The sequence below is a fragment of the Cervus canadensis genome, chromosome 6 (assembly GCF_019320065.1).
Source record: "Cervus canadensis isolate Bull #8, Minnesota chromosome 6, ASM1932006v1, whole genome shotgun sequence".
NCBI classification, from domain to species: Eukaryota; Metazoa; Chordata; class Mammalia; order Artiodactyla; family Cervidae; genus Cervus; species Cervus canadensis.
The window spans coordinates 54,602,835-54,618,760 of NC_057391.1; the positions used below are offsets into that span (position 1 = coordinate 54,602,835).

The 15,926-nt window shown below is 38.1% G+C and overlaps 1 protein-coding gene across 1 annotated transcript; it reads left to right on the top strand.

The window, feature by feature from the left end:
- The first annotated feature begins 13,462 nt into the window (after positions 1–13,462).
- Positions 13,463–14,819, top strand: LOC122443603 (immunoglobulin-binding protein 1-like). The gene has a single exon (XM_043471986.1). It carries the CDS (start codon positions 13,463–13,465, stop codon positions 14,480–14,482), a length of 1,020 nt encoding a protein of 339 aa, XP_043327921.1. The 3' UTR covers positions 14,483–14,819.
- The last annotated feature ends 1,107 nt before the right edge of the window (positions 14,820–15,926 follow it).

A 15,926-nucleotide genomic window follows, 5' to 3' on the forward strand; every position in this document is an offset into this window, starting at 1 on the left:
GATCAAACACAAAGAACAAATATTAAAAGCAGCAAGGGAGAAACAACTAATGACACACAAAGGGATTCCCATTAGGATAACAGCTGATCTATCAATAGAAACCCTCCAGGCCAGAAGGGAATGGCAGGACGTACTGAAAGTAATAAAAGAGAATAACCTACAACCTAGATTACTGTATCCAGCAAGGATCTCATTCAGATATGAAGGAGAATTTAAAAGCTTTACAGATAAGCAAAAGCTGAGAGAATTCAGCACCACCAAACCAGCTCTTCAACAAATGCTAAAGGATCTTCTCTAGACAGGAAATGCAGAAAGGTTGTATAAGCGTGAACCCAAAACAACAAAGTAAATGGCAACGGGACCACACCTATCAATAATTACCTTAAATGTAAATGGGTTGAATGCCCCAACCAAAAGACAAAGATTGGCTGAATGGATACAAAAACAAGACCCCCATATATAGAGCTGTTCTCAAAGACCCCACCTAAAACAAGAGCACACATACAGACTAAAAGTGAAGGGCTGGAAAATAATATTTCATGCAAACGGAGACAAAAGAAAGCAGGAGTCGCAATACTCATATCAGATAAAATAGACTTTCAAATAAAGGATATGAAAAGAGACAAAGAAGGACACTACATAATGATCAAAGGATTAATGCAAGAAGAAGATATAACAATTATAAATATATATGCACCCAACATAGGAGCACCGCAATATGTACGGCAAACGCTAATGAGTATGAAAGAGGAAATTAATAGTAACACAATAATAGTGGGAGACTTTAATACCACACTCCACAACTATTGGATAGTGAAACTTAAACAGGAAAATTAAACAAGGAAACACGAACCTTAAATGACACAATGGACCAGCTAGAACCTAAATTGATAATCTATGGAATTTCACCCCAAACAATCAACTTCCACCTTTTTCATTCAAGTGCACACGGAACCTTCTCAGAATCGATCAACAATCCTGGGCCCATAAATCTTGTCTTGGAAAAATTCAAAAGTCTTGAAATCATTCCAGTCATCCTTTTCTGACCACAGTCAGTAAGATTAATCTCAATTACAGGAAAAAAATTTGGTTAAAAATTTTCAAATCATGGAGGCTAATAACACACTTCTGAATACACCAACACATTTAGAAGAAATCAAAAAAGAAATCAAAATATGGTTACTTAGAAATGATTGAAAATTGAAACACACAACCCAAAAACCTATGGAGATACTTGTAAAAGCAGGTGCTAAGGGGAAGGTTCATTTGGCATACAGGCTTTTACTTCAAAAACAATAAAAAGCCAATATAAATAACCTACTCTACACCATAAGGCAATTTAGAGAAGGAAGAAGTGAAGACCCAGGGTTAGTTAGAAGGAAAAGAATCTTTAAAACTTTAGGGCTGAATAAATCGCAAAAGAAACTAAAGGGACCATAGCAAAAATCAACAAAGCTAAAGCTGGTTTTTTGAAAAAATAAACAAAATCGACAAACCATTAGCAAGACTCATTAAGAAGCAAAGAGAGAAGAACCAAATTAACAAAATTAGAAATGAAAATGGAGAGATCACAACAGACAACACTGAAATACAAAGGATCATAAGAGACTACTACCAGCAGCTCTATGCCAATAAAAATGGACAACTTGGAAGAAATGGACAAATTCTTAGAAAAGTATAACCTTCCAAAACTGAACCAGGAAGAAATAGAAGATCTTAACAGACCCATCACAGGCAAGGAAATCGAAACTGTAATAAAAAAATCTACCAGCAAACAAAAGCCCAGGACCAGATGGCTTCACAGCTGAATTCTACCCAAAATTTAGAGAAGAGCTAACACCTATATCTTACTCAAACTCTTCCCTAATTTGCAGCATAAGGTAAGCTTCAACTCATTCATATGAGGCCACCATCACCCTAATTCCAAAACCAGACAAAGATGCCACAAAAAAAAAAAAAAGAAAAAGAAAACTACAGCCCAATATCACTGATGAATATAGATGCAAAAATCCTTAACAAAATTCTAGCAAACAGAATCCAACAACATATTAAAAAAATCATACACCATGACCAAGTGGGCTTTATCCAGGAATGCAAGGATTCTTTAATATCCGTAAATCAATCAATGTAATACACCACATTAACAAATTAAAGGATGAAACACTATGACCGATAGTGCATGTAGTGTGTTATGTATCTATTTGATATGTCATAAATGATTCAACACTCTTTATGATTAAACTCTCGCAACAAAGCAGGAATAGAAGCGAAACATACCTCAACATAATAAAAGCTATATATGACAACCAAGCAAGCATCACCCCTCATGGTGGAAAAATTGAAAGCATTCTTTCCCCCTGAATCAGGACAAGACAAGGGTGCCCACTTCACCACTACTGTTCAAACAAGTGCTTGGACAATTTTGCCACAGCAATCAGAGCAAAAAAGAAAGTAAAAGGAATCAGATAGGAAAAGACAAGAAAGTGAAACTCTCCACTGTTTGCGAGATGACATGATCCTTCTACATAGAAAACCCTAAAGACTCTTCAGAAAATTACTAGAGCTAATGCAATGAAAATATAGTAAAGTTGCAGGACTATAAATTACACACAGTAGAAATCGGTCTTGCATCTCCGTTTTTAATAAAACTAACAATGAAAAAACAGAAAAGAGAAATTAGAGAAACATACCATTCACCATTGCAACAAAAGAATAAAATACTTAGGAGTATATCTACCTAAAGAAACAAAAGACCTATACATAGAAAACTATAAAACACTGATGAAAGAAATCAAAGAGGACACAAACAGATGGAGAAACATACCGTGTTCATGGATTGGAAGAATCAATATTGTCAAATGGCTATTCTACCCAAAGCAATCTATAGATTCAATGCAATCGCTATCAAGCTACCAACGGTATTTTTCACAGAACTAGACCAAAGAATTTCACAATTTGTATGGAAATACAAAAAACCTCGAATAGCCAAAGTAATCTTGAGAAGAAGAATGGAACTGGAGGAATCAACCTGCCTGACTTCAGACTCTACTACAAAGCCACAGTCATCAAGACAGTATGGTACTGGCACAAAGACAGACATATAGATCAATGGAACAGAATAGAAAGCCCAGAGATAAATCCACGAACCTATGGACACCTTATCTTTGACAAAGGAGGCAAGGATATACAATGGAAAAAAGACAACCTCTTCAACAAGTGGTGCTGGGAAAACTGGTCAACCACTTGCAAAAGAATGAAACTAGAACACTTTCTAACACCATACACAAAAATAAACTCAAAATGGATTAAAGATCTAAATGTAAGACCAGAAACTATAAAACTCCTAGAGGAGAACATAGGCAAAACACTCTCTGACATAAATCACAGCAAGATCCTCTATGACCCACCTCCCAGAATATTGGATATAAAAGCAAAACTAAACAAATGGGACCTAATGAAACTTAAAAGCTTTTGCACTACAAAGGAAACTGTAAGTAAGGTGAAAAGACAGCCCTCAGATTGGGAGGAAATAATAGCAAATGAAGAAACAGACAAAGGATTAATCTCAAAAATATACAAGCAACACCTGTAGCTCAATTCCAGAAAAATAAACGACCCAATAAAAAAATGGTCAAAGAACTAAACAGACATTTCTCCAGAGAAGACATACAGATGGCTACCAAACACATGAAAAGATGCCCAACATCGCTCATTATCAGAGAAATGCAAATCAAAACCACAGTGAGGTACCATTACACGCCAGTCAGGATGGCTGCTATCCAAAAGTCTACAAGCAATAAATGCTGGAGAGGGTGTGGAGAAAAGGGAACCCTCTTACACTGTTGGTGGGAATGCAAACTAGTACAGCCACTATGGAGAACAGTGTGGAGATTTCTTAAAAAACTGGAATAGAACTGCCATATGACCCAGCAATCCCACTTCTGGGCATACACACTGAGGAAACCAGATCTGAAAGAGACACGTGCACCCCAATGTTCATCGCAGCACTGTTTATAATAGCCAGGACATGGAAGCAACCTAGATGCCCATCAGCAGATGAATGGATAAGGAAGCTGTGGTACATATACACCATGGAATATTACTCAGCCGTTAAAAAGAATTCATTTGAATCAGTCCTAATGAGATGGATGAAACTGGAGCCCCTTATACAGAGTGAAGTAAGCCAGAAAGATAAAGAACATTACAGCATACTAACACATATATATGGAATTTAGAAAGATGGTAACGATAACCCTATATGCAAAACAGAAAAAGAGACACAGAAGTACAGAACAGACTTTTGAACTCTGTGGGAGAAGGTGAGGGTGGGATGTTTCAAAAGAACAGCATGTATACTATCTAAGGTGAAACAGATCACCAGCCCAGGTGGGATGCATGAGACAAGTGCTCGGGCCTGGTGCACTGGGAAGACCCAGAGGAATCGGGTGGAGAGGGAGGTGGGAGGGGGGATCGGGATGGGGAATACGTGTAAATCTATGGCTGATTCATATCAATGTATGACAAAACCCACTGAAATGTTGTAAAGTAATTAGCCTCCAACTAAAAGAAGAAAAAAATCATCAAAAATAAAAAGTATGTAACTATGTAAAACTTCCATGCACATAAATTCACATACCAGGAAATGTCCTTTATCATATTATGATCCCTACATTGGGATCACAAAATGTTAACCACATGTTAAAAGTTAGAAGCACTGTATTCTTAAAATTTCAGTAGGAGTCAGCAGACAACAGCAAGAAAAAAGAAACTTGTTAATTTCTTCTGGTACTGATTTAGGGCTCCATAGTCCAGTTGCTCCCCCTGTGCTATCCACCCAAAGATTTCTGTCTCATTTCTGGTCTTTCTTTTATTTTTGGCCATGTCCTGTGGCTTGGGGAAACTTAGTTCCCTGATCAGGGATTGAACCCGGGCCCTGGGAGTGAAAGCACAGCGTCCTAACCACTGGACCACTAGGAAATTCCCCATTTCTGCTGTTTCTTGTCATTCGGGTGACCTGGAGGAAGAAGAGGCACATAGATTCTCTCAGTAGGGTCAATGGCAAAACATAAACAAGTAGCTATTTTGTCCTACTTCCAGTCAAACCATTGTTAGTTACACTTAAGGACAGATTGGGTGTGAAGCCAGTGAAGCATGGCTAGATGTGTACAGACTTCTCGGGGGAACACCTTTAGCTTTTGTTCACACGTTGTGTTGAGTCTCAGTTGTGTCCAACTCTTTTCGACCCTGTGGACTGTAGTCCTCTAGACTCCTCTGTCCATGGGGATTTCCCAGGCAAGAATACTGGAGTGGGTTGCTATTTCCTTCTCCAGGGGATCTTCCTGAGCCAGGGAACGAACTAGTGTCTCTAGTGTCTCTTGCATTGCAGGTGGATTATTTACCTGCTGAGCCATCAGGGAAGCCTGTAGTCTTATACTTTTGTAAAAATCTGAATGAGTTTTAAAACACAATTGGTTGAGACCTTTGTCTTTTTCATCAAACTTCCCCTCATGCTGGATGTTGGGTCAGTGGCCATGGGCATTTCTGGAAGTCAGAGAAATAATTAGTAGTAATTCCTTAATATCATCCAATAAAGTCCTGCACAAAATGTGATGTGTGGGTCACTATGCTGGTCCATAAACTACTACCTGTCTGTGAAGAAACAAGTAAAGAAATTGACAATAAGCATAACAATTTCATAAGATAATTTTATGTCTATTGACTCTAATAATAATAAAAACTATAGGCATTTGTTGTACATCTTTCTTTCACATCATTTTTCTAGTAATTAAATTTTGTTTTATTTTACAAGTGTAATGGTCTGCAATTTGTTGGGCAAAAAAACTTAACCTGAAGAAAAACTGATTAATACCCAGTCTATATTTAAATTTTCCCAGATGTTCCCAGTGTGTCTTTTATGATTGATTTACTCAAATCATTTGATTTATTGTGTCTTTTAAGTTTCTTTAATCTAGAGTATCCTCCTGTCCTTTTTTCATATCATTGAACAATTGCCTTGCAAAATTACAATACCCCTCCTTTCTGATTTGTCTGATTTCTTTCTCAACATTTTTGTTTTCCAATTAGTGACTTTTGCTTTTTCATTTTCTTAACAGTGTCTCTTGAGAGGCAAAAGATTTTAATTTTGATTAAGTACAATTATGGATTTTTTTTCTTTTATAGTTTGTGATTTTGGAGTTGTAGTTAGATAAGTATGGGTTAAAAAAATGAAATAAAAAGAACAACAACACAAAAAACTCAAAGCATAAATCCTTGAATTTTGCATAGTTTTTAACTCAAAATGGATCACAGACCTAAATGTAAAAGCTATAACTATAAAAATTTCTTTTGTTAGCTCCTTTAAATCTTTTTTAAAATTTTGTATTGGGGTATAGCAGATTAACAGTGTTGTGATGGTTTCAGGTTGACAGCAAAGGGACTCAGCCACACATATACATGAATCCATTCTCCTCCTAACTCCCCTTTCATCCAGGCTGCCAAATAACATTGAGCAGAGTTCCCTGTACTATACAGTAGGTTCTTGTTGGTTATCCATTTTAAATATAGCATTGTGTACCTGTCTATCCCAAAGTCTCTAACTATCCCTTCTTCTCATCTTTCCCCCTGGCAAGGATCATCCTTTGAGTCTGAGTCTCTATTTTATAAGTAAGCTCATTTGTATCATTTTTTTTTTTTTAGATTCCACATAGAAGAGAGATCATACAAATTTCTCCTTCTCTGTCTGACTTATTTTACTCGGTATGACAATCTCTAAGTCTATCCATGTTGCTGCAAATGGCATTATTTCATTCTTTTTAATGGCCGAATAATATTCGGCCATAATCATATACACATAATCATTCAGCCATTATCATATACACATGATTGTATATGTGTACCACATCTTCTTTATCCATTCCTCTGTTGATGGACATGTGGGTTGCTTCCATGTCTTGGCTATTGTAAACAGTGCTGCAGTGAACGTGGGTGCATGTATCCTTCTGGATCATATTTTTTTTCCAGATATATGCACGGGAGTGGGATTGCACGGTCACACTGTAGCTCTAATTTTAGTAAAACTATAAAATTTGAGAAGACAACATAGAGGAAAATCTTGGTGGTCTTGAAGTTGGCAAAGATGTCCCAAGGTGATTCCAATGTCCGGACAGGATTGAGAACCATCAGTAATTTCATTCCTGATAACAAGCCACATCAATGTGAGTTAAGGGGAAGTATCTCAGGCTACAATGTTTCTCAAATTTTAGTGAACATGCAAATCACCTAGTTAGTTAAAAAAAAAAAAAAGACTTAGTAGATCTCAAATTGTCTTCCCTCTGGTCTTTTAGTTGTGTGAAAAAAATATGTTATTTAAAGTTTAAGCCACATTTAGCTGGGTATACTGATGCATCCCCTGGAGGAGAGCAATGGCAACCTACTCTAGTATTCTTGCCTGGAGAATCCCATGGACAGAGAAGCCTGGCGGGCTACAGTCCACAGGGTCTCAAAGAGTCAGACTGACTGAAGCACCTTGGCACAGCATAGTACTGATGCACTCATCTGAAAGTATCTTAACAGCCCCACTTTTTATAATCTCATTTTTAAAATTTAAAAGCAGATACAAGTCCTAAGTGAACCACAAGTGTGATGGAGCTGCTCAAAATAAGGAAATGCTATTTTAGACTCTTCTAATACCAGTGTGGTACTCAGATTAGTTCTACTTTTCTTGATTATGCCACATCAAATTCTTCCAGTTTTTGCCTTCTTAAAATGGACATGGAAAAATAAGAACTTATGTAAGGATAATGAAGAACTTAAATGGAAAATTTAAAGATTGGAGAGACTTTTTTTTTTTAAAAATAAAGACTTACTCTTTAACAACTAAATTCAAATATTGGAAGCATTACCATATAGACTTACTTTGTACAAGACTAAAAGACAAAATGACTCACGTTATTCAGAGGTATACTTTGAGACCATATAACTGTAGGCATTTTAATGATTAGAGCTGTTGAATGATAAGAGTTGCTCTTGTGAGAAAGACAGAACTCCCTGTCCTTGGAGTGTTAAAACAGAGGATGGTTGTCTTGCTATGAGGAATATTGTAATAAAATGGAAAATCACAGGAGATGACCACTAGGGTTGCTTCAACTTTGAGATGCTTAGCTTCAGAATAATTTGGCAGCTCCACCTCCATGCTGTGAGAGGCTCAGGGCTTCCTCCCAGAGATGACTGGGCAGCAACATCTCTCAGCAGCTTTTAATCATCATGGCAATGAGTCAGAGCAGGTGTCCTCCAAGGTTATTTTTAGCTGTAGCTTCCATGGTAACATTGATATTCACTGCTAAACATCGTAGAGTGAGATGAGATTACCAGTTTTTCAAAAGGATGAAACTCAGGAATAGCCAAATGGAAGAAATGCATAGGGCAAGGAACGGGGAAGGAGTGTGAAGCTTCCGTGCTCTCTGAGTGCACCACTGTCTCCAAATCTCCATGCATTCACCAAACCAGAAGCTCTTATAATCTCATTTTTAATATCTACTAATTGAGTAGACATAAATTGGGTGTGTCATTTTAAAAAATATTAACACTATGATTCCATAGCACTTTATTTATTTATTTATGGCTGCCCTGGGTCTTGATTGCTGCTCGAGGACTTTCTCTAGTGGCAACGAGTGGGGGGCTACTCTCTAGTTGCAGTGCATGGGCTTTTCATTGAGGTGGCTTTTCTTGCTGTGGAATGTAGGCTTCAGTAGTTGTAGCTCGTGGGGCTTTAGAGCAAGAACTCGGTAGTTGTGTGCAGGCTTAGCTGCTCTGAGGCATGTGGAAATCTTTCTTGACTAGGAATGGAACCCACATCCCCTGTATTGGCAGGCAGATTCTTCCCTGGACCACCTGGGAAGGCCCAAGTATATAATTTTTTTAAGGACTTATTTTCTTGGTAGATTTCTAGGAGGGAATTTGCTGAATCAAAGAATATGAATATTTTATATTGCCAAATTTCTTTGCATCAGACAACCTGAAAACTACACTGTCTGGACATGAAATACAAATTAATTTAGGCTAAAATTTCTGATGTAAATGAAAAGCAAATAATGGCATATTTTTCATAAATGGCATGATTGTGTATGTAGAAAAACCAATGGATTCTACTTTTGAAAAATGGAATAAGCGATGTTAGCAAGGTTGTTTCAGAAGGCAAGGTCAATAGTTTAAATGCTATTGTATTTGTACACACTTGTAACAGCTAGATAATGACTTTTAGAGAGCCAAACTTTACATATCCTTTATTCAAGCCACTTAAGTCATCCAAATATTATTCTTAACTTTTGAGATAGTCTTTTAAACATTGAGACTTCTTTTACATCCGAAGATTATCTTAGAGAGAGAAAAGCCATCGTGCTTAAAGCTGGTGGAGTGAGTTCAGCTACACGTGGACTTCTGTGATGTAGAGGTGACCTTTCAAGTACCGAGTTTGGTGTCTTTAATCCTTTCCCACAGTATGAAGTGATGGAGTACCTTTACCCAAGCCAGTACTGAATATGTGTGTGTTCCTCGCCAGATGCTGGTACAATTTTAGTTAAAACAGTTCTGCAAAAGGCTTTCTTTAGAGTAACTAGAAATGAGTGATTAAAGGTTTTTTCTGGTTGTTGTAAATGAACTAGACCATTCTAAATAGTAAGATCCACATCCGGTTGTTGGCTCAAGATACAGCTGTATTCTCTCAGCAGGATTTGTTTGGTTTTGTTTATTTATGGTATAAATAGCTGACATAAAACATTAGTTTCAGGTGTACACTACAATGATTCAATATTTGTATACATGGCAAAATGATTACCGTGATAAGACTGGTTAGCACTCATCACCACACATAATTACAGAATTTTTTTCTTGTAAAGAGGACTCCTAAGATTTACTATCTTAGCAACTTTCAAATTGTCAATACAGTGTTATTAATTATGGTCACCAAGCTGTACATTAGATTCCCATTAGTTATTTATTTTACAACTGGAAATTTGTACTTTTTGAATCCCTTTACCTGTTTTACCCCACTCCCCACTCCCCACCCCTGGCAATTACCAATCTGTTCTCTGTTATCTATGAGCTTGGTTGAGGTTGTGGTTGTTTTAAGACTCCACATATAACTGAGATCATACCATACTTGTATTTTTCTGACTTATTTCCCTTAGCATAATACCCTCAAGGTCCATCCATGTTATCACAAGTGGCAAATTTACTTTTTTTTTTATAGCTGAATAATATTCAATTTGCGTGTATATGTATATACTACATCTTCTTTATCCATTCATTTGTTGATAGCACTGAGGTTGTTTCCATATCTTAGCCATTGTAAATAATGCTGCAATGAATATGGGGATGCATATATCTTTTCAAGTCAGTGTCTCTGTTTTCCTCAGGTAAATACTTAGAAATGAAATGCTGGGCCATATGGTAGTTCTATTTTTAATTTTTAAAGGAACCTCCATACTGCTTTCCATAGTGGCTGTACCAATTTGCATTTCTACCAACAGTGCACAAGGGTTTCCTTGACTCCACATCCTCTCCAACACTTGCTTTTTAATAATAGCCATTCTAACAGGTGTCAGATGATGTCTCATTTCAGTTTTGATTTAAATTTCCCTGATGACTGGTAATGCTGAGCAATTTTTCATATACCTGCTGGCCATTTGTTTACCTTTGTTGGAAAAATGTCTATTCAGATCCTCTGCCCATTTTTCAATTAGATTATTATTATTATTTTTTGTCATTGAGTTGTATGAGTTCTTCATATATTTTGGATATTAACACCTTATCAGACATATGATTTGCAAATATTTTCTTGTATTTAGTAGGTTGTCTTTTCATTTTATTGATGGTTCCTTTTGCTCTGCAGAAGCTTTCTAGTTTGGTGTAGTCCCATTTATTCATTTTTACTTTTGTTGTCTACTTTTTATGTCACATTCAAAAGATCATCACCAAAACCACTCTTCTACTTTCAGGTCTTAACATTCAAGTCTCTAATCCTTTTTGAGTTAATTTTTGTATTTGGCATAAGACTGTGGCTCAGTTTCATTCTTTTGCATGTTGCTGTCCAGTTTTCCCAACACCATTTATGAAACAGAGTATTCTTTCCCCATTGTATATTATTGGCTCAGATGTCAAAATTAATTGACCATATTTATGTCAATTGTTTTTGTTGTTATTCCAGAAAGGAATATAATATGCTAACAGGTTATATTAATAAGAATATATGTGATTTTTCTCTATTAAAAATTCTTCCATTTTTTTAATGAGAAAAATTAACATTACAAGCTTTTAAAAAGAAGCTGTTTGTTAAAGCAATCCTCAAAATAAACTTCTAGAAATACCATACCACAGTACTGACCTAGGAAGTTTTTGCTGAAACAGTCCTACTTCTTTCCGCTCATGTGACACCGGACAACACTTTATAGGATTAGGTTTACATGGAAAGTTCTCTTGAAATAACAGAAGGTACTTATTTCATCTCAGATAATCTACCCAACATTTGGGAAACACTGCCACCCAGTGGACGGTAGGAATTTAGTTCCTGTTTCCAGCAATTTCGTTCCTGCCTCTTTGCTCCTGCTCTGTCACTTCAGCCGCGTCGACTCTCCGCGACTCCATGGACCACGGCCCGCCGGACTCCTCTGTCCATGGGATTCTCCAGGCAAGAATACCGGAGTGGGGTGCCATTTCCTTTTCCAGTGATAAAGTATGAAGTGAGTGAAGTGAAGTTGCTCAGTCATGTCCGACTCTTTGCGACCCCTACCAGGCTCCTCCGTCCATGGGATTTTCCAGGCAAGAGTACTGGAATGGGCTGCCATTGCCTTCTCTGCCTGTTGCTTTAATTCTGTATAAAAGTCAAAAGACCAAGGGCTGTGTGTGTATGTCTGTGGATACTTCGGAGGCTTGGGTTGAACCAAGAGGGTTAACTCAAATAGCTGCTCATGTATTTGTGAGCCAAGGAGGATAGATGAAATCCCAACTAGAAGGGAGGCTGAAGTGGGACTCTTCACGGGTTCAAGGGACTGAATTGTACACTGAGTATACTGAGGAATGCACGTAGTACACTGAATAATGCATCTTGGTTCCAATTTTAGAATCTATCATAAGGAAATCATCATGGATGTGCAAAGATTTAATGTTGGTGTTTATAATTTTTTTATAACATGAAAGATAAGAATGCATAGTCCTATAATTGAGGATTAATTGAATAAATAACAGTACACCTCTGTAATTAAAGTGACCATTAAAATGATATTAAAAATGTTCAGAGATAAGAAATTGCAAATCTATTTTTTTAGTGAAAAATGCAGATCACAAAGTAGCATACATCACACACAGGTAACAGACCACAAAAACATCAACATTTTAATAATGACAATAATAATTAATATATATTCAGTGATTGCTATGTGACAGGTAGATTAAAATAATTACTTTGGACCCACCTACTTTTTCCTTCTCTAACTTAATCCTTCTAACGTTTCTCTCTAATTCCATTCCTAGCCTTGCTGGGGCCCTGGAGCTCTTTGGTAGCCTGATCAAGTGTATGGACTCCAGAATAATGTTTTTAAATACATAAAACACATTGTATTAAATAGGAAACAAGTTACTCTGAAATACATTTATTAAAATATCTAAAAAATTATGATATAGTAACATGTACATATAGTATATATATATGTATAGTATATATTTTATATTAAATAATCTATCTGTGTTATATATGTTTCTTTATCAACATATTAAATAAGATGTAGTAGAAGGTATGGACTTCCCTGATGGCTCAGTGGTAAAGAATCCACTTGCACGGCAGGAGATGCAGGAGACGTGGTTGGATCCCTGGGTCGGGAAGATACCCTGGAGGAGGGCATGGCAACCCACTCCAGTATTCTTGCCTGGAGAATCCCATGGACTGAGGAGCCTGGTGGGCTATAGTCCATTGGGTCACAAAGAGTAGGACATGACTAAGTGACTGAGCACACACACATGTTACTAGAAGGTATAGTAATAGTTTTCTAAGTGGAAATATTAATGTGATATTTCAAGATAATTACAACTGTGATTTGATATGAAAGTATTTGTGATTTCTGCTGGTGACAGTCGTTGTGTTTTGTTGGCTGTTTTCATAACTGAAGGAAATGTTAAACTGCAGCTACAAACTAGCATTAATAAAGACACAATTTTTCTCTATCCATTGGGATGTACGGTAAGAACCTGGCCTTCCAGTCTATTATCTAGCCAGCTTCAGATCATGTCAATCCACTTTCAAACCCCCAAGTGGCTTCCCATCTCATTTAAAATCTTTACCCCAAGAAAATATGGCTTCATAGTTTCCTCCCTGATAGCATTTCCCACCAGTCCCCTTCTCCTTCCCTGCCTTCCAGCCTTGTGTGCAATTCTTTTAAAAAATTCTTCTTTTCTGGGTTCCTCCCTCCCTAAGATGGCAGCAGCCGAAGAAGAGTTACTGCTACCGCGGCTCCCCGAGCTGTTCGAAACCAGCAAGCAGCTTTTGGACGAAGTGGAAATTGCAACTGAACCCACCGGCTCCCGAATAATCCAAGATAAAGTGTTCAAGGGACTGGATCTCCTGAAGAAGGCTGCTGAAATGTTGTTGCAGCTCAACTTGTTCAGCCAAAATGAAGATTTGGAGGAGATCGCGTCCACCGACCTGAAGTACCTGATGGTGCCAGCATTTCAAGGAGCGTTTGCCATGAAACAAGTCAATCCCAACAAGCGTCTAGATCATTTGCAGTGGGCTCGAGAACACTTTTTAAACTACTTAACTCAGTGCCAGTACTATCATGTGGCAGAGTTTAAGCTGCCCAAAACCAAGACCAACTCAGCTGAAAATAACACTGCTAATTCCTCCATGGCCTATCCTAGCATTGTTGCTATGGCATCTCAGAGACAGGCTAAAATAGAGAGATACAAGCAGAAGAAGGAGGTGGAGCATAGGTTGTCTGCATTGAAATCTGCTGTGGAAGGTGGTCAAGCAGATGATGAGCATGTTCGTGAATATTACCTCCTTCACCTCCGAAGGTGGATTGGTATCAGCTTAGAAGAGATTGAGAGCATTGACCAGGAGATAAAGATCTTGAGAGAAAAAGACTCCACAAAAGAGGCATCAACTTCTCAGTCATCTCGTCATGACAGGCCTCCAATGAAACCGTTTGTTCTCACTCGGAACATGGCCCAAGCCAAAGTATTTGGAGCCGGTTATCCAAGTCTGGCATCTATGACGGTGAATGACTGGTATGAACAGCATCGGAAATTTGGAGCATTACCAGATCAGGGAATAGCCAAGACAACGTCAGAGTTCAAAAGAGCAGCTCAGCAACAAGACGATCAGGAGCATGAGGAGGAAGAGGATGATGAACAGGCAGTCCGCAGAGCTCGGGAGTGGGATGACTGGAAGGACACCCGTCCTAGAGGCTATGGCAACCGGCAGAACATGGGTTAGCCTCCCCACAACGAGCCAGGACAACAGGGGCTTACATCTTCCCCGCCAAGGACAATTGTGCCGTCTCCCCCACCCTGGTCTTCTGCTTCAGCTGTGTACAACGAAGGCAGAGATGCTTAGTCTTGCTTAGTGTTCAATAAAATGTCAAGCAATGAAGTATGTATTTGTACCCTAAATGATAAGCCAGAAATCTTGTTTTGGCATTAATCATTCTCATCATTGTATGTTTTAATTTTCTTTTTTTTTTTAATGTCCCTAAGTGGAAAGAAAAGAGGGCTGAGAAATGGCTCTGTATAATCAATCAATGGCTGTATGAATTATCTTTTAAAAAAATAAAGGTCCCTTCTATCAAAAAAAAAATTCTTTATTGAATTTGTTGCAATATTGCTTCTGGTTTTTTTTTTTTTTTGGCCCTGAGGCATGTGGGATTGTAGGTCCCCGACCAGGGATCCAACCCGAACCCCCTACATTGGAAGGCAGTCTTAACTAACCACTGGACTGCCAGGGAAGTCCCCTGTGCAGTTCTTTGATTACAATTAACCACAGTCCTAGCCTGGTTCCAAATAGGGAAAGGAGTACATCAAGGCTGTATATTGTCACCCTGCTTATTTAACTTATATGCAGAGTACATCCTGAGAAATGCTGGGCTAGATGAAGCACAAGCTGGAATCAAGATTGCCGGGAGAAATATCAATAACCTCAGATATGCAGATGACACCACCCTTATGGCAGAAAGCAAAGAAGAACTAAAGAGCCTCTTCATGAAAGTGAAAGAGGAGAGTGAGAAAGTTGACTTAAAACTCAACATTCAGAAAACTAAGATCATGGCTTCTGGTCTCATCAGTTCAGTTCAGTTCAGTCACTCAGTCGTGTCTTTGCGACCCCATGAATCGCAGCATGCCAGGCCTCCCTGTCCATCACCAACTCCTGGAGTTTACTCTGGTCTCATCACTTCATGGCAAATAAATGGGGAAACTGTGAGAGACTTTATTTTTTGGGCTCCAAAATCACTGCAGATGGTGACTGCAGCCATGAAATTAACAGATGCTTGCTCCTTGGAAGAAAAGTTATGACCAACCTAGACAGCATATTAAAAAGCAGAGACATTACTTTGCCAACAAAGGTCTGTCTAGTCAAAGCTATGGTTTTTACAGTAGTCATGTATAGATGTGAGAGTTGGACAATAAGGAAATCGGAGCACCAAAGAATTGATGCTTTTGAACTGTGGTGTTGGAGAAGACTCTTGAGAGTCCCTTGGACTGCAAGGAGATCCAACCAAGTCCATCCTAAAGGAAATCAGTCCTGAATATTCATTGGAAGGACTGATGTTGAAGCTGAAACTCCAATACTTTGGCCACCTGATGCGAAGAACTGACTCGTTTGAAAAGACCCTGATGCTGGGAAAGATTGAAGGTGGGAGGAGAAGGGGACGACAGAGGATGAG

What these genes read in the sequence shown, in the direction of transcription:
- LOC122443603 (XM_043471986.1), top strand. Translation starts at nt 13,463, where the DNA reads ATGGCAGCAGCCGAAGAAGAGTTACTGCTACCGCGGCTCCCCGAGCTG.